Raw genomic sequence first — 26,150 nt, forward strand, 5'->3', positions numbered from 1 at the left:
TAATGGATGTTTGTTACGTCAAATGAAGACAGATCTGTGTAATAAAATATACAGGCTTCTTCCCCCTTTTTTTTTCTGTGTTATGATAAGTTCTGAATTCAAAAGAAAAGAATTATATAAATGTCATGTGCTCAAACCATTTGTCTGTTAACAAGTGGTTGCCAGAAAAACTCTGTACAAAACTGTTGAATCATTAAGCTGTCAAAACTGGAAAGTACTGATTAAAAAAAAAATTATTAAAAAAAATTTAAAACAGGCTGAATGTTAAAACTTATTTTAAAACTCTCCAAGAACTTCTTTGTATTGAGTAGGAAGAATTCAGTGTATGTTCTACTTGGAAAGGTACTCAGTAAAATTACCACTCTTAGCTAATCAGTTTTCTTGTTGACTTGATTGTGAGTGTGCAAAGCTCAATCACTGTATGGGATCATTCTCTACACTTATACCAGAGAGGTGCAGGAGATCATTAGTACAAAAACTTATGATGAGTATAACAATAAGAGTGCTTAATTCAGCAATAAGTAACACATTCAAAATTTAAATAGATGTGTAATAGGAAAAAAAAAAGAAAAAATTTGTTAAAAGAAATCTCATCTCACATTCAAATTTAAAGATGTAACCACAGTCTTGAATGGGTGAAAATGGTCACCTAAATAAAATTAGACCCAAGGAAAAAAATCTGTAAAATCAAGTTGGTTTAATACATACAATTTCTGTATTCCTTTCTTTCCCCTTGCTTTCATTTTGTGCTTAGCCATTTTAAAAGCACTTATACTATATTTCATTATATACATTGTTATCAGCTGATTGCCTGTATATTAATGTGTGTTAACGGTTGCTATGGCAACTACAAATGTATTAGTTTAACGATATATCATGGATAAGAAGTTACGTTTTTATTGTTCCAAACTTCTGTTTCATATTTTTAAAGACAGTATTTCACAACACCTTTTGGACCTATAGTGCTTCAGAGGAAATTATTTCTCTTTTTTGTGTCCTTTCAATGACAAATAATTAAACTCAGTGTTTCTTCACCGCAGATGTTAATGCGAATATTCTTATATCAAATAATGATTTCTCAAATAATGATAACATTATTATCAAATGTTATCAAATAATGGTAACATTTACTTTAGCATTTGCTCGAAGGGCACAGCCCTTCTTCACATCTACGAAATTAAACATTGGACAAAGCAGGATGTCAGCTTAAGAATTTGGAATAAATATGAAAAATAGATCCCTCAAATGGTATTGGTGTTGGCCCTGCCACTGTCCTTTCCACTGAATATAATTAGAGCTGATACGGTTTTGTGATTTGTGTCCCCATCAATGCATTACCTTTGTCTTTCTGTTAGCCCTTTTAGCCTGTAGTTAATGCTTGTCCCTTAATATTTCTTCTCCTAGATGAGTTACTTGTAGGACTAGATTTCATCAAGCTCTGGTTTATAACTGTACTTTTAATACCTGCTCACTTTGAAAAGGCAAGAGGAAGGTAGCCTTGCATCTAAGCATTTAAGGGATAACAAAAGATGCCTGCAAGAATTTTTTCAGAATGGATGTGCCATTTCTTTTCTGCTTGCCAAGATAGAATTGAAACCACGTATGTTCCTAAAACTAGAACGGTAATGCTGTAAAAGAAGTAAGGTACTTTCACTGTAGACACTGTCTTCTAAAATAATAGGCATTGTTTTTTGACTTATTAATAAATCTAACCAATAATAAAAGCCTCTCAATATCTTTGGTATTGTACCAAGAGAACAAACAGCAAGAATTTTTTATATGATATGTCCAATTTGTAATTTTTAAAATAAATATAGACATTTGGAAAAAAAAGGAGAGTTCTTTGCCTGGTTTCTCTCACTGCCAATAAATTCTGACAGGATGTGAGAAGAAAATATACACAAGGAAACAATTCTGTTAGTCACTAAACATTATATTAGCCATTTAAATAATCCAAATAAACCCTGATTTCAAGTAAGATAATGCAGTAGAGGAAAACCTAATCAATGTTTTCTAATAAGACTAAAATACGAAGATTAAACCTTACCAATACTTTTGCTTCAGCTGCAGGAGAGGCTAGTTTAGTTATCTATTACAAAATCTCTATACATGAAGCACATAAATCAGACGTTTGCAAACCCCTGTATTTTTGAAAAATACACGTCTTAAGTAGTTGGTATAGTAAGGCACAGGTTTATTATATATTTCATAATTTATTAATTGCTGTTGCCTGTATTTATTATTTTTTATTAGTAGTATTTTGTTCTTTTGTTGTTATCACATTTATTATTTGGGCATTCAGTATATTTTGTTTAGTTCTATAATAATAAAACAAACACCTGTATATTTGTGGTACAGAAATGTCTCTTTGCTATAGTTAGAAGCAAGTTTCCTGTTACAGTAGCTGCTTCATAAACAGTGTATGAAATATAATCCTTGTGTCTTTCCTGTCAAACTTTCATCTATCCTTATTTCTGTGGTTTGTATTGTTACTTGGGTAAATTGTAAATTGGGTAAATTTGATAGAAAATTACAGCAGGTATAAGCCACACTGCTTTGTTTATTTTGTGTGTCACTTGTTTTTTAGTGAATTCAGTCTATTGCAATTTCTTTGATCCCTTGCCATATTTGAAGTTACATGATTTCAGCTGGTATAAACAGTAATTTTTATGCTGCTATTATAGCATAATCTTGTGTGTAAGAAAAGCACAGTTTCTGAAATTGAACTGATTTCTCCGTCCTAACACAGGATGTGAAAAATCGACGAAATCCTCGCCTTGTACCGTACGCTCTTTTGGATGATCGAACAAAGAAGTCCAACAAAGACAGCCTTCGGGAGGCAGTCCGCACCCTTCTAGGCTACGGTTACAATCTAGAAGCTCCTGATCAAGATCATGGTAATTAATTTTGGGGTTTTTTTTCCTCAAAAAAAGGTTAGAACTTTTTCACTCTGCTACTGAATTTGTTGGTCCAATAAAACATTTTGGACAGGTGCCTTCAAATCTAATAGGTGCTTTTCTCCATTTTCTGTTCTCTTAGATCTTAATTTCTTACTTTCCTTATTGTTTTCTTTCCTTGCCCTGTGGCCTCAATGAATATTTACAAAATGTAACATATTTACATTTTAAAGCAATTATTTGCAATTTAAATCAATAAACACAATTTATTGACTAGTTTTTATTTAATGCTATATTTTCTATTTCAAGTCAAATAGGAAAAAATATTTAAACTCAGTAGATGTCAATTTTATATTTGTAAAATTTAAACTTGAAATAATGAAGAATTCTAAACTTTGTGCACAGTCCTGTATTTAAACACTTAAAGCTACAAGATGAAATTTTCTAAAATGAAGGACTGCAGACTGAATTTCTGTGAATGTCAACCTGCAAGTGTAGAATTGGATAGTCTGTTAGAGCCTTTAAATTTCCTGAACATTCTCAGGTCTTGGAAGTTGAATTACACTATAAATAAATTTAAACTCACTTTTTACATATGTTTTCTTTGAATTTTCATAATTGCCAGATTGAATGTTTTATTGATACTGTGGGCAGTCAGTTTGAGACATTCTAGACAAGAAAAACAAACAAACAAAAAAACTATGTAAACTATGAATAAAGAAGTTTTAAAGAAACAGTACACAACATTTAACTCAATAACTGCAGAATATAAAATGTTAAGAAAGTACAAGAAATCAGGAGACATAATGTACAAATAAAATAAATAGATATAACTCCTGTCAGAAGTTCCTATAACCCATATTTCAGAAGTTCACTTAGTGATAAGGATATATGGAATAATTAAAATTGAAACTAGCATCCTTCTAATCTCAGCAAAATGTGGAAAATTAGAGAAATGTGTCTAAATCTTATTTTATTTTCTTTTTTTCTTCATGTAGTGATAATATTGCTTAGACCTATTTACGCTGTAGACCTTCAGTAAAGCATTTCTGCAGAAGACATAACTCATACCTAAAGTGTACACAAGGAACCTACCATTTGGAATTTCTTTTCCAAAGCACATACATGCTCTGATGCTTAGCTTTTATGAGATACTGCTATTAAATTACTTTTAAATATGAGGCATTGCTGAGACCATGAGTGTGTAACAAGTTTGGATTGCTGAATAGGTAGAACAATGTTCCTTAGTGGAGTGGAAAGTGTTGGTGGCAAAATGCCACGGTCTCACTCTTAAATGTGCCTATGCCTAGCCTGGGGGGAGTATGAGCCTGCTGCATAATCCTAGAATTTCTTCCCCCTCCCACTGTTGGGAAAGAGATGTTGCAAAGAAAGATTGAACATGACTTTAGCTTGGTTCTGAGAAGGTGAGTTGGCTGATAGAGGAGGCCTTTGCCTCTTGTGAAGATAAAGGGACTGCCTAAAGCTGTAGGCGAGCGGGCGAGAGCACACTCCTTTTCCACAGTCTCTTCCACATCCTACTGAACAATATTAATCCCAGTTTTCATTTATGGCTCTGAGAACCACATGCCACTGCCTTTCCTTGGATATGAACTGTTGAAAATCTCTATTTTTTCCTTAGAATGCAGAGATCGTTGAGCTGGTTCTGTGAAGGGAGTTGCTAATGAAATGTAAAGAACACAAGTGCAATTCTTGAATCTGGAAGACGTGATCAATGCTGTTGCTAAATTCCCAGAGGAAAGGAACTGGGGAACAATGTCCCACGAATTGGTCTTTCTTGGGCAAAGACTGGAATTGCATTCAGCAAAAGATTTTTATACTAATTTTGGGGATTTAGATTTTGGAATTTATGAGCTTCTCAAATTTTGGAAATGCATAAAACATTTCACAAGGATCCTCTTTGATCAGCCAAAACCCATACTGTTATTAAGGGATTTAGAGCCCCCTAGTGGTGTTCGGCATCTCCAATCATTAATTTTTATTTTAACATTAATTTTAGAAAATTCTCTAGTGTTGGTTTTTATACTTGGTTATTATTATTACTTATTGGTTTCCCACAGCAGCTGTATTTTTGGGATTGCTTAGACTCTAGAAAGCATTATGTTACTTAGAATCTAAAAAGAAAATAATTTCTCAGTTACCATGCTTTGTGGTGCTTCATCTGTATAGGTGAGGTACTAAGGGTCTTCAGAAGTGTTTTAAAGGCATTAATTGTGTAGACTATCAAAGAGAAAATTTTATGGATGAAGAATGACGTGGCACAGAGTTGAGATGCTTAGAGGAAACTTACTGAACCTCACCTAACTGAAGTCAGGCATGGTGGCATGAGACATGATGGTTAGTTCTCAGGGATGTGATTTTATAGGCTATCTTAGGTGATATTGGAAATGTGGACCTTGATGTGTGTAAGAAAACAGAACAGAAAGGGAGAGGTTCTTAGCATGGCCTGACAAACAGGTACAAGTAGGTGCAGACAATTTATCTTTTAACAAATTCAGGAAGAAGGGGAATTATGATCAGACTGGAATGCTGACTTTTGAAAGGTTGGACAGGCTTTAATACATTACAAATTTGTGGAAAAAGATCCATGCTTTTGGCCTTTTTTTTTCCTAATATGAGAAAAAGAATCAGAGTGATCCTTGAGTCATCTCACATTTGTAGCTGCATTCAGATTTCTAAGTTCTCCTTTCTTTGTGGTTTTAAAATCCTTTTTTCTCCCTGATTCCCAGAATGGGCAAGGACACTTTCCCTACATGGCTACTCTGCAGGCACATTCTTCTTTTCATGTCTATGCTCAAAGGGATTCCTTTACTTTTTGCTTTTGCTTTCACTGTTTCTTGTCAGTAGTTGAAAATAGTACTTTCTGCATTGATTTTTTTTCCCCTTTATATTTATTTTTTTAACCTTTACAGCAATGAGACTGGACGTGTGCAGTGGGATAATGGAAAAGTTCAGGATCTTCCGCACAGAAAAGACTTATGCAGTGAAGGCTGGGAAGTGGTACTTTGAGTTTGAGGCAGTTACGGCAGGAGACATGAGAGTTGGCTGGACCAGGCCAGGTTGTCTGCCAGATCAGGAACTTGGCTCAGATGAGGAAGCTTTTGTCTTTGATGGCTTTAAGGTTTGTATGTGCTTATCTGTAATAATATGAATCCTGCAAAACTTTTTATTTTTTGTGTTGCTACATGTATTATTGCCTCAATTGCCTTCTCTGCTTTCATTGATGTTTCATGAAATTATTTCTCTCTGTCTTTCAGGGTCTAGGTAGAATAACTAGAACCAGTGTCACCTGAAAAATTAATTGGCAGGATTTGGCATTTCTATAATGTTTTTTCACAAATTTACATGTTTCTACAGTATACATAAAGAACTGAAAATCAAAGTGACTTAATCAAATTCAAAATACTGGCAGAGCTGTAATTAGCTATGAATAATTTCTTTAAAGTTTTACTTCATTGTTCTCTCTCTAAGAAGTGCCATTAGGGAATAAATAGGGCTAAGATTATTAACAGTAAGTGTTGGAGCCAAACTTTGATACAAAGTTTTTGTAGAAATGTGAGTTCCAAAGAGTATAGTAAGGTTTTCATGGAAATCCTTACAGCTTAAATGAAGTATGATAGAACCACTAAGGTTTGCTCAAATTTAATTCTGTATGAAAAAAATGACAGATCGAAGTCTAGTAGTAAAAATATATAGGAAAACAAACCTTTATATTACTGACTATAATCAGAATAGATTAAATGACTCATTGACATTTTTAATTTCAGTATGAGGGCAAGTGCAACTGCTATCCAAACCTTAATTGTTATTAAGGCTACTGGTGACTCATTGTCAAATTATTCCTTGTATCTGGTATTGGAATTAATTTCCTTTATTACTATTGAAATATGTAACAGAAATCAACAGTGTTCCTGCATGTTCCTAGCAAGATAAAGTTCTCGAGATGTATTTTATTTATGCTGTGGGAGTTTATTTGTTTCCCACTCATGTGTTGCATGAGAAGATGCCTGGAAAAGAGAACTGAAGTTTTTTGTAAAGTGTCTTATGTAAACCATTGAAGTCCTCTATTTTTACTGGAATAGCTGTGTAGTTGCCTTCTGAATCGTAGGTTTGACCTTTACGTCTCAATCCACAGAGCTATTGTGTTGTCTTTGATTTTGATGGGTTCTTCCCTTGGTTGGAGAAAAAATTTGACCTTCAGGATATCCAGAAAGGTTCATTTGTTTTGTACAACTTCCAGGATGGATACAGAGCATAAACATCAACTTGTGATGAAATACATGAATAGGAACCCTATTTACTATTAGTTATTGATACTTGTTCTATGCTTAGTTACAATAGTTATTAACAGATGTTAATGTATTTGAACTTCAATGCAAGACCCCATTGAAATCCTTTGCAGTCTTTGACTTGAAAGTCAGTCATAGGAATCATTAATCATGCCCTCAGCTACTCTGGAATCTATCAGAAACCCAGTGCTTGTCTCATTCACAGACAGTTCTAGTCCTTCCAAAATCTGAAATGAGAGAAAGATTAATTTATTTTTCACAAAACATTTTTAGAATTATACTTAAGGAAACGATACAGTTTGTTTGCAAATAATGAATTTATAGACTACTAAAGTAAAAGCAACTGCTTAAAAATCTGCTTTTGTTAAGCAGCTATTAAACATTGTAAGTGATAGCATATTATTGTAATTACAGGTCTTCCATGGAACTTCTGGATGAAACTAAACTATACTCTTACTTCCTACTAAAATGTTGAAATAGCAGTTTTCCCTGTCAGCTCTCTTAGCAATATTTTACAATGCTGATGTGAGGGTGCCTGCAGGAAGTTAATTGCTGGATTTCCATATTCAGAGTCAGCTTTGAGTACTCACAGACACAATTTTGGAATGATACTCTGTGAAAGTGTTCATTTTAGTGCCATCGTAATTGAGGCAGTTAATTTTTAGTTCTACCCTTAAAGACGAGAAAAACACATACATTGTCAGTATTTTTCTTTTAAATGCTTTTAATTATTTTCAGGCCCAGCGGTGGCATCAAGGTAATGAGCATTTTGGCCGCTCTTGGTTGGCAGGAGATGTTGTTGGATGTATGGTTGACATGAATGAGCACACTATGATGTTCACCTTAAATGGTGAAATCCTGCTCGATGACTCAGGCTCGGAGCTTGCGTTCAAGGACTTTGAGGTTGGTGATGGTAAGTACTGTAATATATCATGCTGTTAACTTGCTGTTGCCCGGTTTTTGCTCTGACTTCTCTTCAGTGTGTTTCTTTTGTGTTTCATGTCCCCATTCTCATCCCTGCCCCTGCGTCCCCTGCCTTATCCTTTTTTTTCTATTTGATTAGTATTAACCCTTTGGAAAGGAAGTGTGCTGGCTGTGAGGATGAGGAAGGGCTTTATACTGTAGTGATCTTTGTGGCTATCTTTTGTTGTGAGACCCTTTAACTTTTTCAGAGATGTGTCTTTCAGAGATGTGGCAGATTCATGACTTTTAATATTTCATCCTTACTGCAGTAGATTATCATATGATATAATGGAATCATAGAATGTATAATAGAATGGTTTGAGTTGGAAGGGACCTTGTAAGAGTACCTAGTCCATCCCCCATGCCATGAGAGGCAAGGACATCAGATTTTATCTAGATGAAGTACTGAAATATTACTAAATTTCTGTCCAATTAGTGAGAAACTGTGGTAGGGAGTTTAAGCCATCTTTAAGGTTTTGTTTTAGCACTGGGAGGAGAAATGACATCTGATCCAGGATAAAGTCAGCTGATACAAAACTATCCTCCAAAATATTTTGCTTAATTCTAAACCAGAAGATTGAGCTTTGTGCCTGTTGTAGGGTTCTTGGAGCAGGTTTCAGCATCTGCAAGCAGGTGTTAGTTTACTGGGAAAACATAATTTAGGAGATTGCTAAAGATGGCAGAGATTGTGAGGGTATGTCAGGTGGCAGATTGATTCTGTACCAAAGAAGTATTTTTGTTTATAAATTTAATTATATACCTGTGTGCAGATAGATACAGAAAAGGGGCAAGAAATTGTATTAAGTAAGTTAACTGCCTAAAATTTCTGAACTATGGTAATATAAAAAAAAAAAAATTAAGCTTTAAGCTTTCATTTCTTGTAGGTACCTTTATCCTGCCATATATATTATATGAATGTTAAACTATATAGCTGTAGCTGAGAGATAAATTTAAATTTTTTGAACAATAAGAGGTCCATATGATACTGTTGGATTACTTATCCCTACCCTATTCTCAGGGGAAATATGAATTTCATACCTCTTAATTAAGCAGTTCCCTCTTTGAATTTTAACCACTTTATTTTCATCTGAATTTCAGAGTATTTTACTTTCAAGAGTGCTTTGGGAGAATTTCTTTCTCTTCTCTGCTGTACATTAGGAATTAGAAATATTTTAATTTTATTTAAAATGACATAATTGCCATTAATTTTCTAGACTTGTGCCTGTTACTTTGCGGCCTCCAGATCTCTTTAGATGCAGTGGTAATATGATGAGGGAGAGGGATACGTGAATTGGCTTACTGTTAGTGTTATATACAAAAAATAATCTTGGTGCCATTGAATTTTAATGGCTTTCCAGTTATTAGTTAGTACACTCCCATTAAGGAATAGGGGATTCTGAAAGAAACTCAAATTCCATTAAATTCTGAGGGTAGGCTGCTTCTATTCTAAACTGATGAAATCACAGTGGTGTACTTTTTGTGGTGCTTGTTTCTATCTGCAGGTTCAAATTGAAACAGATCTCCCTGCTAAAGGAATTCCTGGCTTGACATGGAGCCTGAAGGCTTTGGTACCCATGTCAGAGACTTCATGTCAAACCTCTCAGATTTTCCACAATATCTGTGTAATTTAGTATTGTTTTTGTAAAAAGAGCTTGCCCTTTGAAATAAGACCTCATGTTTTCAAGGGAACATGCTGACTGATCTCAGATTTAACAACTCCAGAGCTATATTCGAAAATATTATGGGTATTTAATATACAAATATTGCATGAAAAGGAGAGGGGGCAGGAAGGCAATTAAGTGTGAGTATGTGCAAACACACGTATGAAATACCCAAAATAAATTAGTTTTATGGAGCTCACTTTTTTTTTTTGGTAGGCTGGCTTTAGTTTGGTTTCGTGACTGGCTCTTGCTTAACAGCACTGAGACCTTTCTGCAGGTCACTTCGATCAGTGAATCATATGCATGTTGTGTTGCTGCAAAAAGGGACCTTTCACTGTAGAAAACAGAATTTCTTATGCAGCCTCACAGTAAATCAAACCTGTAGATTTAATTAGGGACAGTGAAAAGGGGATAAGGTGCTCTGCCACCTTAGTAATAAGACTCATGTGCTGCATGTTGGGTTGTACTACCAACAAGAGGAGCTCCTTATGATTATGGCAGATGAATTTATTTATGTGATACCATCTCAGTAGTTAAATTGATAAACATAATTGCATCTTACTATGCATTTGTAGAACATGAATTTAACTGTTGATATGAACAGGTACACTGTACAACTCAAATTTTATTTTGTCAACTTGTGATCTCTGTGAGCAGGAACTGTTTGTAGTGTTTGAAGGGTTGAGTCAGGAGGTTCATGTTGTATTCTTGAAAGTAGGGAACATTATGAAAAGTGTTCCTGTCCTATGCTTTTGCTATGTGTGATAGACTGTGGTAGAGGGTTACTTTTCATGTGGTAGTGTTAAAGTCTTTTTACTTTGCTTTTTCATACAGTGAAATAAAACTTGCTCCATAGCCTAGTTGTGTATCTGGAGATTAGGAGCTAGGTTAGGGGTAAATATTCTTTTTATGTACCCTCCAGCATGCAAGGGCTACATGGGATCTCTGAATAATAAATAATATCTAAAATGGCTAGGTACCCATTCAGAGATGGGAATTGAAATTCATTTTTGTTCTGTAGAAAGACGTGTAACTGCCTTACCAGCACGCTCCCTGTGAGATGAGATGCTCTGTCTGTACCATGTATAGAAGAGCCCTAAAACACCTTAATGACGACTAAACCATTGGCAAATCAATGCAGAATTTCACCAGAGATGGAAGTAGGGTTTTCATGGTTAGGACTGGGACTGGTCCAGTCCTATATTCCATTTATACAGAGCCACAGTAACTGTACAGTTACAGTTATATGCAGGAAGTAGCTACATGTACAGTACCTTCTGTTCTCAGTGAAAACTGTATTGGTGAGAGGGACTGTCATCTTGATTTCACATTGCCTACATTTGCAAGTTTGATAGGATACACTACATTGAGTAAAAACATCACTGACAACTTTACCTGTGTAGGAGTTTTTCCTGGGTTTCTTTGTTTTCTTTCAGGGAATCTTGCAAATGCTCATTTATCTTTTATTACATTTTATTTGTGTGTGTGTGTAAAACGCTTCACTTCTAATCTATCTGGGAGGTTTGGGGGTTTTTATGAAACCACAGGAAAATGCATAGGTAGAAGAATTACCATTTTTTGAGTGATGAGATGAGAATTGTAAGGTTATTGGAAACCTTAATTTTTATTTGGGCTTTGCTTAGCAACTTCTGCAACAGCTTATGGATTCCTTTAACTCATCAGGGAGCCTAGTAAATTCTCCCTACTAGAGATATATATCTCTAGATGCAAATGTGATTTTCTTAGTTGTGTTGTTTAATACAATTTTCTTCTGTTTAGTGCTAGAAAATACTGGTATTATTGTCCATCATTGGATTTGCACTAGCAGAATTTACATATATCATGTTGTCTATTATAGCTGTGTTATCTGAGAAGTTGATGCCTTGTGATTTAAGAGCCAAGCTGTGAAGATAAAAATCAGGACTTCACCTAGTGGCTAACAGTGTTATGTCATTGAATTTATCATGTCTAATACAAATACACATGATAACCAATGTTGTGGATATGTAGTGAAATCTTCAAACAGTGGTACTGAAGGCTGATCATTTATCTGCTGAGCATTCATTCCTGTAGATGGTGCTCTGGAGTTTGATTTGTTTATTCTGCTCCTTTTTTTTTTCTGGGCAGCCTAAAGAAAAGAGAGGAACAAAGTTGTATTTTGTCCTCATATTTTTCAGTGCCTGTTATATTCACATGAATCAGAATCATTGAACAGAGCTTCATGTTTCTCGTTGATAGAAAAGAAAGCATTTTGTAGATAACTAGGTCTAATGAATCTACAAAGTAGTTTGTGGCTGTGGAAATTGAAAAGCAGGATGAAAAGAAATAGAAGAAATAAAAGATTTTCTTAGGTTTTTAGACGGTGAAGCTGAAACTGAGAGAAAAAAAAAAAAGAAGAATGTATCTGCAGAACAGCTGTATGGGGAATGTGCCCTTGCTCATTCTGGGGAATCAGGAAAAAAAAAATTGTAAAAAGAAGTCACAAATGTGCTCCCTGTGCTAGTGAAACAGTAAGGTGCATACAAATGTAAAGCTGATTCAAAAGGTAAGATAGAAAACACGATCCCAAACCAAAATACCTTATTTCATGAAGCTGTAGTGTCGTATTGTCAGTTCTCACTTTCCAGAGCCAGAGTTTTCTTAATTTTTAAAATTAATTAATTTTATTTTTTAAAAAGAATCTGTGACATGCACTTTGTGCATATTTGTAATTTTTTTTCACTATTGTAGCTACATCGACAAGCACTATTACTTTTAAAGTAGGACTCTCTCAAAATACCATGAATAATGACATTTTAGGAGGAATATCAAAAGTAGTAAGACTTAAGGTAAAATTGGCAATACGCTACCAGCTCAGCAGAGAGATTAACCAAGAGCTGGTGCTCAGACTCTCTGAAGTAGTTTGGGCATTTCATAAAAAAATCCATGACTATTAAGGGGCTTTTGTTTTTCAGAATGATGTTTAAGATACATTTCTTGGTGACATGCAAGATGTGATGTGCTATTGATGATTGCTTATCTTTATAATCTTTGCTTTTTGTATTTAATTTTTTTCCCCTGAATGATGTTTTATTCAGTTATGGAAGAGAGCAGTTCACCAGTGTTCATTATGTACAACCCATGTATTCTTTCATCTCGTTTTAAGGATTTCTACCTGTGTGCAGCCTGGGCCCATCTCAAGTGGGAAGAATGAACTTTGGAAAAGATGTCAGCACTCTAAAATATTTCACTATATGTGGCTTACAGGAAGGGTATGAACCCTTTGCTGTTAACACAAACAGAGACATCACCATTTGGCTGAGTAAAAGGCTCCCTCAGTTTCTGCCAGTGCCACAAAACCATGAACATATTGAGGTTTGTGATCCTATTAAAATGTTTCTAGACACTTGAATATGTTTGAATTATGTTTCTACTTTTGTGCTTCCAAGCAAGATTTTAATGTGATGTGTTGACCCAATTCTGGATGAACCTTACACCTGTTAAAAACGTCTTACATTCAGTAGGGTTGCAAAGAATATAATTATGTGATTGGTAGTTTCTTTTTTCCCCACGAAACTTGTGACGTGTGTTAACACGACATTCTGAGAGACAAATTATACAAGATGTCATTAAGAGCTCCTTGTGCAGTGAGAGCTATGTTTGTAAGCAAATTCCAGAAACTGGGCATTTTTAAATAACAGATACCATGTGTTCCAGTACACACACTTTTTGATTTTTACACAGCTAATTGGTTTTGATTGTAATAAATATTTATTAGCCAATTGTGTCAACACTTATGTCCTAATCAGTTGTGCATCTTGATGGAACTGAATTCATGCCTTGTAAGTTTGCCATGAAATCCTTCTGAGATGATGAAATAAGAACTGGTTTTCAGCTGTTGTGTGGTATTTAAGAAACAGTTTATTTTCTTTCACGTGTAGATGTATGATTTTTATTTCTTGGTCTGTGTTGTTCTGGGCAGAGTCGGATTTTTGTTGCAAAGAGTTATGATGAGAAAGGTAATTTCTTTGTGACTGTTCTTTTTAATTTAAAAATGGAGCAACAAAAACACCCACTCCTCATAGTATTTATTTCCCTTCAAAATGTCAGCACAGGATTACAATGCATTAGACTGTTGACAGCATACTGTTGTAAGTTTTGCAAGTCATGGATGCTTATTGTAGAAATATAAATAGAATATTTACATGGCACAAAAAGCATCAGCTTCCAAACAGCTACATCTTTATGTTTCATAGGTGATGAGAATTGATGGCACCATAGACAGCTGCCCTTGTCTGAAGGTCACACAGAAGTCCTTTGGTTCACAGAACAGTAAAACAGATGTAATGTTTTTTCGATTAAGCATGCCCATTGAATGTGCTGAGGTGTTCTCCAGATCAGCTGCAGGAGGGTTACCAGGTTCTGGTCTTTTTGGCCCAAAAAATGACTTGGAGGATTATGATGCTGATTCTGATTTTGAGGTTCTAATGAAAACTGCTCATGGTCATCTAGTTCCTGACCGGACAGAAAGAGAAAAAGATGCCACAAAACCAGAGTTAAACAACCATAAAGATTATGTTCAAGAAAAGCCCTCACGTCTTAAACAAAGGTTAGTAGCTTGCTACCTTTTCCCACCCCTCCCCCTTCTGCTTCTCAAAGTAGAGGAAAATGCCGCTCAAGTCTGGCAGACCAGTCAAGTAACTTTTGAATATATGGTTTAAGGTCAGAATTAATTTAAGTGCTTTTAAAAATGAGCTTGTCTCTTTCTCTTTTCTGAATAATTTGCCTTTTTGATTGAGCTTTTAATGGAGATTTTGATTTTACTTTTTTTATTGCAGATTTATGCTCAGGAGGACAAAGCCAGATTATAGCATGAGTCACTCTGCACGGCTTACTGAGGATGTGTTAGCAGATGATAGGGATGACTACGATTATTTGATGCAAACTTCCACGGTATTGTAATATAGGATTGATGTTTTAGCTGTTTGGGGTTTCTTTATTTATTTGGTTTAGGGGTTTTTTTTAATACTTACATGTTTTTTTCAGTTGTAAGAGTTTCAGAAACATTCTAATTTTCAATTTAAATGTCTGTGGTAGTTCTGAACTTCTACTCAAGTTGAGACTGTTTTGTTCCTTTTATTTTGATTTGATTACCAGACAGATTTCATTTCCAAATGAAAACCTATAAACTAGTTTAATCCATTTTTGAAACTATTGTTGATAACACTAGACATAAAAGAGGAAGAAAAAATAGAACAATGGAATAAATTGGAAAAGGTACAGTAAACTAGTTGGTCAGTGTTCAGGACCATTTGAAAACATCTCTACTAATTCTACAGAACATTTATTTAATGGAATTCCCAGTGAAAGTTTTGTGCAGGTTTTGTAGACCTTTCTCTGACAAGATCAGCTCCATAAGCACTTATTCCCCAATGTTTGAAGGAAAACAAATACTCCTCTTCTGGATGTGTTCTTCTCTTTCTAAAAGACATTAGGTGCTAGAAACTGAGTCACCTGCAGTATAAAAATTATAGTCGCTATAGAAATACAGCTTACAATGCTGTGATCCAGAAGCCTTTAATACAGGCATATAAACTGCATATTTAATATTTTCTATTTTTTTGTTTTAACATGCACATTTTGTTGGCTGTATTTTGGTTTGGGTTTATAGCCTTTTGTTGCTTTGATTACACTTGAATTGCACTTGAACAAGCCTATGCTACTTCTGAAGAGGTGACATGTCTTCAGATTTTAGAGCAACAGATTAATTCTGAATGAAACTGATGCATTGGGAACAAATATTAACATCTGATACCATGATTTTTTTTTATTAACAGTACTATTATTCAGTGAGAATATTTCCTGGTCAAGAACCTGCTAATGTCTGGGTGGGCTGGATTACATCAGACTTTCACCAGTACGACACAAGCTTTGACTTGGACAGAGTGCGTACCGTCACAGTTACACTGGGAGATGAAAAAGGAAAGGTTCATGAGAGGTTGGTTAGAATTTGCTTAGAAAAATCAATATTTTATACACATACAAGCAACTAGCAATTTATAAGGTGTAAATCCACCCCATTTAATGCAACTGGATCGATGTAGAAAAAATAATTAAAAAAGCAGTAGTATGAAAAAGTGTTAATTTAATTGTTACCTCTACTTGCTTGTGAAGAAACAGCGGGCTAATGATCTAGTCAAATCAATAGGCACTGAAAAGTAAAACAGTACATCTTTCTATATAGTTTGAAATTATGATCCTGTAAATATTGACTTGTGAGGCCAAAATTAGTACAACAGCTCCTCTCAGCACTTCATTTTATTATGCATATCAGAAGCTTTCTGTTAGGCTTAACATTAAATGATTTAAAACCTTACCTTGCAAAGTCAGTTTTGTCTTTGGTATTGTACAAATTATTTGAACTTGTTCATACGTTGTCATCTTAAGTTTTTGTTTTTTTCAGTTATGACATCCAGGTTTCATTGAATTTTGGCAGCGGTTAGGATGTGATCCACTGTTTTCAGCCACAAGACCCTGTTGTTTGCAGCCATTGCAAGGTTGTTCTTAGTTTGTTACAGAAATTTTGCACACCATTCATAAATAAATTTATCTTTTGACACTCAGTATAAAACGCAGCAACTGCTATATGGTGTGCGCAGGAGAGAGCCTGAGCCCTGGACAAGGACGTAATAATAATGGTCTGGAGATTGGTTGCTTGGTTGATGCTGCCAGTGGCCTGCTGACCTTCACAGCTAATGGCAAGGAACTAGGCACATACTATCAGGTGAGGATTTTTTGATGATGTCTTGCAGTGGGAAGGGGGAAAACAGAATCTTCAGCCTGCATCATTAGAGGCTTTAGTACAAGATTGTAAGAAAAAGTAATCATCACTGTTATGGGAATAATTTTTCCCTTTGTTTGATTTAGGTTGAACCAAGTACAAAGTTGTTTCCTGCTGTATTTGCTCAAGCTACAAGTCCCAATGTTTTCCAGTTTGAATTGGGAAGAATAAAGGTAAATAATGCTTGGTTTTATGCAGATCTAGGGCTAATAAATTGTATCAAATAAATTTATTTTATTTTTGTCGTTTATTTCCTGCAATGTATTCTTGGTATTGGGCACATTTTTATGATTCCAAGTGTTTGCATTATTGCTATTTTTATTCTTAACTCAGTTTTATATACTTGATGAATTTAAAATATGGTACATTGAATAAGAAGGGTTGAAAGTGATTAGAATTTTCTGAATCTCGTCCTTCACGATGAAATAAAATCCCTGGGGTTGGTAAGGCAAATCTCTCAATTTTACAAACAGAGCATGGATGACTGGTGTATCTGAAGAATTTTGTTAGTGTTTTAAAATAATTTTAAAGTACGTTCAGATAGAACACAAGAAAACTGAGCTGAATTTGCTACCTTGCTTTGGATACTTGGATGTATGAGAAATCAGAAGAGGTAAAAGAAAAGTGGAGTCCGAGGAAGTAACCAGATATGGCGGTCAGGTTTCTATTTCAAATTTAGCTGCTCTTTAAAACCAAACATGGAAAATACTGTCTTGCTGCTAATCTTGCAACTGCTCCTAACTTGTTTTAAAAACTAGTGAAAATGTTGATTTCCTGTTCTATTGTACTATATGTTGAGTGTATTTCTGGAAAAGAAATGCACTTTTTGGTAAAGATGGTGAAACTGATTGTCTCTTTCATTGGAATTTTCCAGAATGTAATGCCATTATCTGCTGGCTTATTCAAAAGTGAGCACAAAAACCCTGTGTCTCAATGTCCTCCACGTCTCCATGTTCAGTTTCTGACTCATGTGCTTTGGAGCAGAGTGCCAAACCACTTCTTGAAGGTGGATGTGTCTCGGATCAGTGAACGTCAGGGCTGGATGATACAGTGCCTGAATCCTTTGCAGTTCATGGCCCTTCATATTCCTGAGGAAAACAGGTTGGCGTTTGTTTTGTACTGTATCAGAGTTATGTTGGGATTATGAACCTAGTCATGTAATGCCATCTATGTAAGAAAGGCCCAAGGTCTTATCTGTATTTATATCACATGTAAGTGTAGACAGTGTGTTTTGATTTGACTAATCTTAAAAAATATCCTAATTTCCAGTGTTTTAAAATCTCCCTTCTTTTATTGTTTCCAACCTCTTCCAATTTCTCTCCAGACATGTTAATAGTATATGTAGATTTGCAATGAAAATGAAAGAAACTCTGTTACAAATTATTAAAGATAATCTGCAAAATAAGCAAAAATCTGGTTTTTAGAGATTTTTAAAGATTTGTGACCAATTTAATTATTCCATTGCTTTAATTTTCCTAAATTTAATAAAAAAATTGAAGAAATTTAATTCTGTGATTTCCTTGTTACCCAAATGCCTGAGCATTTTGCCAGTGCCTAAACTGAAAACCAAGTCACTGAAAAGTTAGGTAAGATTTCCAAACAAAGATCCCCAGCACTGAACCCTCTTCAAATGAACTGATCAGTCTGTTGCCACTTTGCAACCCCAGATTTAAAACCAGTAATTGATATAAATATCTTAACCCAAATTAGTTTTAAAACCCTAATTTTCAGTTGCATAAATTCTTGTTTATAGTATGAAGAAATGTTCTGTGTTAAGTAAATAATTTGGATTTTTTCCCCACTGAAAGTAGTTAAAGTAATGAATTTAGGAGTGACTTGAATAAATGTAAGATTAAGTTCTGTTATTAGTCCTTGATTTTTATGTTGACAGTGTTTCTCACATGAAAGCTGAAATGTGGAAAAAGCCTGATATTGTGCTAATATTATCCTTAAGGAGAAGTCTGAATCCCTTCAAAAGATATTTATGCATATGGGATTTACTATATTTTTTTTTCTTCTCTGCAGAACAATTGATATTTTAGAGCTGACAGAACAAGAAGAATTGCTGAAATTTCACTACCATACCCTCCGATTGTATTCAGCTGTTTGTGCTTTAGGCAACAACCGGGTGGCCCATGCTCTGTGTAGCCATGTGGATGAATCTCAGCTCCTCTATGCTATTGAGAACAAATACATGCCAGGATTATTACGTGCCGGGTATTATGACTTACTCATTGACATCCATCTCAATACCTATGCAACTGCCAGGCTGATGATGAATAATGAATTTATAGTTCCAATGACAGATGAGACCAAGAGTATTACTTTGTTTCCTGACGAAAACAAAAAACACGGCCTTCCCGGTATAGGACTTAGCACTTCATTAAGGCCAAGAATGCAGTTTTCCTCTCCAAGTTTTGTAAGCATTAGCAGTGAATGCTTTCAGTTCAGTCCTGAATTCCCTCTGGAAATTTTGAAGGCCAAAACCATGGAGATGCTGACTGAAGCTGTCCAGGAGGGAGGCCTCCATGTCAGAGATCCAGTTGGAGGTTCTACAGAATTTCTGTTTGTCCCTCTCATCAAGCTCTTTTATACCCTTCTAATTATGGGAATCTTCCACAATGAGGATCTGAAACACATCTTGAAGTTGATTGAGCCCCGGGTTTTCAAAGAAGCAATGAGCCAGGAGGACGAAATTGATTTCTCAGAGAAGGAGTTCAGTTCAGGTGAGCTCAAGTCAGAAGAAGGAGAGGAAGAAAACAGAGAGGAGCAAATGCCAAAGGAAGGACTCCTTCAGATGAAACTTCCAGAACCTGTTAAATTACAGGTAAAAATACTGTTGTGATAGTGGTTGTTCCTGTTTTCTTCACATGGTAATTTGTCTTTCAAGGAATAAAGCATTTTGAAATTAAACTTTTTAGTTAAATAGAGAAGTAATTTCCTGACAGAAAATGAAAAGATTTAGTATCTCTGACATAAACTTGCTCACCATAGATCAAGCAACTATTAAAAGAATGACTTGCTCAATGCCATCAATATTGAATTCTTCATTTTTATGAATCCAAATAGAAAAGAAATTCCCTAGCAGAAAGAGGTAAATCGATTCTTTTATAACTTTAGTTATGTCTGAGGCACATTAATCTCTTGCAGATTCCAGATAGTCCTGGTGTATGATTGCTTTACATGTAGTAAATAACAGCATTAGGTGTTCCAGATGCTTTATTTGATAGTAACTGTTGCTGTAGGAAATCCAGCCTTACTTACATAATATGCAGAAGATATTTCTTAGTTTGCCAACTCACGTCTCTTACAATATTGTTTTCCCAGATGTGTCATCTACTCCAGTACCTGTGTGACTGCCAAGTACGACACCGAATAGAAGCCATTGTAGCATTTTCTGATGATTTTGTGGCCAAGCTTCAAGAGAATCAACGCTTCCGGTACAATGAAGTGATGCAGGCCTTGAACATGTCCGCTGCTCTGACAGCTAGAAAAACAAAAGAATTTCGATCCCCTCCTCAAGAACAGGTACAGCTTACAATTCACAGTTTCTTTCTTGTTGCACTTTATGTGCTTTTTGTGCTGCAGAGTTCTGTTTGATTTGAAAGTTTTTCCTTTTGGAGATCAGTAATTTGTCTTTTCTTTGCATTCTCTAAGATTAACATGCTGCTGAACTTTAAAGATGATAAAAATGATTGTCCTTGCCCTGAAGAAATTCGGGATCAACTCTTGGATTTCCATGAAGACCTAATGACACACTGTGGTAAGTCTTGTCACTGAATATTTTTACTTTTTAAATTATATTATCTTTAGAAGCAATTTTTGTAAGTAATTTTATGTAAGAAACATAAACTGAATAGTCTGCAAATTACACTATACAAATTATAAATATTATCAAATAAAGATAATTAACTTGTAGTTAAAACCAAGGAAATAGTTTTATCCTTATCTGGTCAAACTGTAAGGGAATGCTGTATGTTTTGCTTCATAAGCATCTGTTCTGCAGGCTGAAAAACTCAGTTCCTTCATTCTCTCCTTATAGGACAAGCAGTCCAGACACCAGTGGGTCATTGTTGGATGCTTTCCAGCTTTTCAGTATTTTTCTTGTATTTGGTAACAGGAAATGCAGATGAAATAAATAACTTAGATAAACATTTGAAAGGAAAACAAGCTTTATCTTTTTGATTTTTCCATTTTTCTTTAGTTTTTTTCCATCATTCTCCTCTGTTCAAATTATTTAACATAGTTTTTTTCATTACCTTTCCTTTCTTGTGGGGGAAAATAGGAATTTGCACAATCTACAAGTAGAAAATTAATTTTGTGGGTCAGAGGGTGAATTATCATAGAGCAGAACTAATTACTCTATATATTGCAAAATAAGTAAAAGTTACCCATCCTAAGTAAATGTTTGTTTAGTCAGCCACTACTTAGGGATTCACATTTTGTAGAATGGTTGAGAGACAATGTATTGAAAGTTTGCAAATCAAAAAAGTACAACTAGAGCTCAGGGAATAGTGCAACTGTGGGAAGACAGACATTTCATTTGGGTAATTTCAGACCATCTCTGAGTTCCAATTGATAAGACATTCCAGTGTCTTTACTGTTAATTAGTTTGGTTGAGGAGACTGCCATCCAAAACATTTTGTAATATGATTTGGTGTGTAATATGAAGTTACTGATGATCATTTTTTAGTTTAGCATCAATTGCTCTGTTACAACAAATTATAACAAAATAACTTTTAATAGAAATGGAACTGTACCTAAAGCAAAAAAATCAGACAACTAGGACCAAATGCAATAAATTGAGAAGACTGATGTTATGTCATGAAGAAACATCCTATAAAATTCAAGACTGCTAAAGAACTTTCCACAAAACCCTTAACTTCAGAACTTGTTTTGGAAACTAAAAAAATCCAGAAAATAGTTGAATGACATTTGTACTTGGACTTATTATTATATTACTTATTACTTATTGTGAGTAATAGGTATGGGTCAGGATTTTTAATTCCTCTGCAATGTATGCATGAATCAATAAGTTTAAGATAAATGAGCTGATAGGAATCCCTTGAAGTTCAGCACTGGGAAGTATAAAGTCCTGCACCTGGGGAGGAATAACCCCTGCAGCAAGGACAGGCTAGTGACCAAACTAAAAAGCAGCTTTGTAGAAAAGCTGGGCTCTTCAGTACAAGAGAGACATGGGCATACTGGAGTGAGGCCAGGGAGGAGTCATCAAAGATGGTTAAATTCTTGGGCCATCTTTTGTACAAGGAGAGAATGAGAGGACTGGGGTTGTTTAACTTGAAGAGGAAGCTCAAAAGGGAGATGGTATCAATGTATATAAATACCTGTCGGGCAGGGGGTGTTTAGAAGTCTGAGGCAGACTTTCCTCAGAGATGTCTAGTGACACAAATTGAAAATCAGGAAATTCTACTTGTTTGTTACAGTTTGTTACTGTAGGCTGATGGAACTCAAGAACAGGTTGCTCACAGAGGTTGTGGAGTCTCTTCACCTTAGGAGATACTCAAAATTCACTGCACATGGTCCTGGGCAACCTGCTTAGCTGAACTTGTTTTGAGCTGGGAGCCTGAACTCTAAACGCTCATTCCAAACTCAGCTGTTCGGTGATTCTGTGAATTCTTGCATTAATTGTTTTTGCTTTTTTGTAGCTTGTTATAGTAATGTCATGAAAGAGCACTGTATTAAGAGGGTGGCTTCTTTCTTCTGACTGATCACTGAAAAGTGTATTTGTTGTAACACTTATACTTTCACTTCTTTTATATGTTTAACCTAGAAATCTTTACTTGAACCACACTGTATCGCTAGGGACTATATCTACACTTCTGAGCTACATATGTCCAAAACATCAGCATCAGTGTTATTATGGCAAAATGAATACTGGGGGAAATATATTTTGTGTATGTTTTAGGTATAGCACCACACAATTTATACGCTAAATTACTAAGATTATCTGATCCTTATCTGCACTTTCCTGCTTGGCACGTATGCCTGTTCCATACTTGTTCCAAATGCTGCTTAAACATGTCCCATATAAAACTCTCAGAGCAGAACAACAGTTCAGTTCAATTATGTTTGTACACACAAGATTTCTGTAGCTTGCTAAATTTTATTCTTTCACTACTTTGTGCATTTTTTTTTTTTTTTTTAATTTCAGGAATTGAACTAGATGAAGATGGAACCTTGGATGGCAACAGTGATTCAACCATTAGGGGTCGCCTCCTATACCTTATGGAAAAAGTTACATATCTGAAGAAGAAACAAGCTGAGAAGACAGTTGATGATGATGATAAGACATCCTGTAAGCAAAATTAAATCAGTTTATTGCAACTTAATTCCAAAAGGCAAAAGAACCAGACCAGGAAGTTCTTCACACATTTTCAGCCAAAACAAGGTGTATTTTTAGTGAAATGTCTGTGCACCTTAAAGTTTGTAGCTTTACTAAAAACAGGGACAGATGGATTTATAGGCAGATTTGTTTCCCAGTGGAATGTAGTGGAAAATTTCGTCTACTGGCATTTTTTGCCCCATATCCTTGTCGACTCATACATTTTTCAGAATGTATCTTGCTTTTAGTAGTATTAGTGCAGACTTAATAATTGTAGCAAGATCCTGATTTATGAGAACTTCTTCAGCTGCAGCAGCTTCAAATCAGTATTTGCATGAACATTACCATATGAAATAAAACTCTGCAATTAGACTGTAATTAGCAGAAGCCTCCCCACCCAACCTAAAATTCAAGATTTGCTGACTGTAACTGTTCTGTAATTTTTTCTGATACTTTCTGCCTTTCTATCTTGAAAAGAATCACTGCCAGTGGCATCCTAGTTCTGCTGTTGGTGCCAACTGACTATTAAAATTTTATTTATCTTTTTATTTGTCAGTGTTGCTTTTATTTTTATCTATTTTTTCCTTTTTTTGGTATGTGGCACTTTCAAATGTCCTTATTTTTTATGTGATAATTAGAGGCTAGGCCCGTGCAGAATCTGATGATGAATCTTTTCCTTTTTTTTCTTGTAATAAGCATAAAAGCTCTATAAAACCTGATTTTCTCTCTGTCTTATACTGGTAGAAAGACTTATATTAAAAAACCAGACCCACAGGTAGGTGAAATGCAGTATTGCAGTTATGAAAATAGGAGCAAAATGATTGTCTGCTCCTGGGATTCTTTATTAAAAAAAAACCCCAAAAACCAAAAAGCAGAACAAACAAACCCCACCCAAAAAGCTTAGCATTGTGTCCTTTCTTGTTATTATATTCAGTCCTTCTGAAAATATCAGCCCAAACACATTTCATCTTTTTCCTTATTTTAAAAGTGTTTTTATTCTTAAAAAATGAATAAAATGACACTGTGTCAATGGAAACACCTATAGTACGGTGCCTGGACAGCAGCAATGAAATACATTACTTCTACTCTCTTTTCCCCTTTCCCTGTATTAGCACAAATTCTCTTCTTTGTTAAACATTCTCTCTTCTGTGAACTCCTATTTCTCCAGTATCTTCCTGTAAGTACTTCTCTTTTTGTTTATTAGTTTGAGTTAACCTGGAATTATCTGAACTGCGATTATATAGGTTGTTTATATTAACATATCTTTCCCAAACATACATATATCCCAACTAATAAAGATTATCAGTGACACCAGAAAATGCAGGTTTCTTGCTTCATTAGGGACTGAACTGGAAGTATGCAAATGATGATTTGCCATTTATTTGGTTGTAGTGTGTTTAGTTCTTTTGAAGGGCCTTTTTCTTTGGCAAAGGAATGTTAAATTATTTTGTTGTGTATGTTATAAAACTTTGAGTGGATACAGAGCTTAGACATGTAAATAAATAATATATCATTTACATATACTACCAGTATAATTTTTCAGCCTTACTTCATAATAGGCTAAAAAAGCCCTCAGACCTATATTAATAGAAAAATGTTGAAAGCATACAGAAATAAATCTGGTGAGTTTATGAACATCTAGTATGTCTTCACAATTTTTTGTTTTTTCTTTAATTTTAAATATAGGCTTTTGGTTTTGAGATATTCCTGCTTCTCTTGTGTGGTTTTTATTTTTCTTTGATAGTCTGCTAAAGAAATACTGAGAAAAAGGTGCTTCTTAGGAATTGAATTCATTCCAATTCATGTTGCATAGTGAGTTCTGAGGGATTAGCAGTAGGGAGATGAGCAATTCATGGTAATTTTGTGATTTATTTATTTTCTTCACAGCTACTCTCCAGCAGTTGATTTCAGACACGATGGTGCGCTGGGCCCAGGAGTCAGTGATAGAAGACCCGGAGTTAGTGAGGGCCATGTTTGTATTGCTACATCGCCAGTATGATGGTATTGGTGGCCTGGTTCGAGCCCTACCAAAGACCTACACCATAAATAGCGTGTCTGTGGAAGACACCATCAATCTTCTGGCATCCCTTGGCCAAATCCGTTCCTTGCTTAGTGTCAGAATGGGGAAGGAAGAGGAGAAGCTTATGATTCGTGGATTAGGGTAAATAATGGGAGTGTAACTTCTCTTTATTTACAGACTTTTTTTGTGATTTGCTGTATGGTTATGGCCAAGGTTGTATACGAAGTTTCAATCTGAATATGGATGTAAATGCAGGCACTGCTATCAGTTGTATAGTATCCTCAGTTGTAAGAGAAAGCCTTTGCAGCATTATGTGTATCACTTGGGGGGAGAAGCAGTTGGCTTCTATAAGATTCTGAGAAAAGTTGAAAACATGTATGTAATATTTTATGATATCAGAATCTATCTTGTTACTGTATTTTAAGTAGTATGGCTGTAAAGAATCCTGTCAAGAATACTATCCATTTTTTATGAATGCACTGACTATTGGCTCTTGACACATGCAATTTCCGTTAGCAGTCAGCTAATGGAGTTGTGCCTACCCAAGTCTGTACATATGCCATCTTTTTTATTGCACTAAATATAGATGGTAAGTTTGAGCTATGAAGTAGTTCACACAGTGTTATTCATCCTAATTATATGATTAATAGTACTGAAGTATAGGCTAATAAAAAGCTCAGATGGAGAAAACAGTAAAGCAAACATGATAGCCTCTAGCAGGAAAGAGGCTGGTTTTTTTCTCTGACGTTTTTCAAAGAGATGTCTTTTGATATTAAGCATCAGCTGTGATCTATTGGAAATTTCCAGTCAGCAAGAGCAATGAGAACCAAAGACAGCATTATATAAAGAATGCCAGGAATGCAAGCAGAAGCAAAGCTTTTGTTGTGTGAAATACTTACACCTACTTCTTAGGTTGCCAGCAGATCTCATCAATGTTTCATGGTTGTTGCAATCTTTGGTGTACTCATGCTAAGGCTTTGGCAAAAGGGAGGGTCTGGCATCTGTCAAGAGACACAAAGTACTGGCATTTCCAAATCTACCTTTTTATACAAATGGAAAATGTTTCATTTCACTTCAGTTTATGAAGTCTAAAATGGGTGAGTGATTACTAGACTTGGTTTTCATGTCATGTTCTGTGT

The 26,150-nt window shown here is 35.1% G+C and overlaps 1 protein-coding gene across 2 annotated transcripts in view; it reads left to right on the plus strand.

Moving 5' to 3' along the window:
* The window catches only part of RYR2 (ryanodine receptor 2), a 391,343-nt gene that overhangs the window by 240,279 nt on the left and 124,914 nt on the right, over positions 1-26,150 (plus strand). For both annotated transcript variants that reach the window (XM_042025322.1, XM_042025323.1), the window contains 15 exons: positions 2,750-2,897; positions 5,828-6,036; positions 7,943-8,117; positions 12,974-13,182; positions 14,064-14,416; positions 14,646-14,760; positions 15,645-15,805; positions 16,432-16,591; positions 16,735-16,821; positions 17,523-17,749; positions 18,674-19,475; positions 19,976-20,176; positions 20,306-20,411; positions 22,821-22,964; positions 24,879-25,152. In XM_042025322.1, the coding sequence (XP_041881256.1) occupies positions 2,750-2,897; positions 5,828-6,036; positions 7,943-8,117; positions 12,974-13,182; positions 14,064-14,416; positions 14,646-14,760; positions 15,645-15,805; positions 16,432-16,591; positions 16,735-16,821; positions 17,523-17,749; positions 18,674-19,475; positions 19,976-20,176; positions 20,306-20,411; positions 22,821-22,964; positions 24,879-25,152 (3,371 nt within the window). The remainder of the gene's footprint in view (positions 1-2,749; positions 2,898-5,827; positions 6,037-7,942; positions 8,118-12,973; positions 13,183-14,063; positions 14,417-14,645; positions 14,761-15,644; positions 15,806-16,431; positions 16,592-16,734; positions 16,822-17,522; positions 17,750-18,673; positions 19,476-19,975; positions 20,177-20,305; positions 20,412-22,820; positions 22,965-24,878; positions 25,153-26,150) is intronic.

Source organism: Corvus kubaryi, unplaced genomic scaffold (assembly GCF_017639235.1).
Source record: "Corvus kubaryi isolate FWS band 111438036 unplaced genomic scaffold, C.kubaryi_AGA036_p1.0 37266, whole genome shotgun sequence".
Taxonomy (NCBI): domain Eukaryota; kingdom Metazoa; phylum Chordata; class Aves; order Passeriformes; family Corvidae; genus Corvus; species Corvus kubaryi.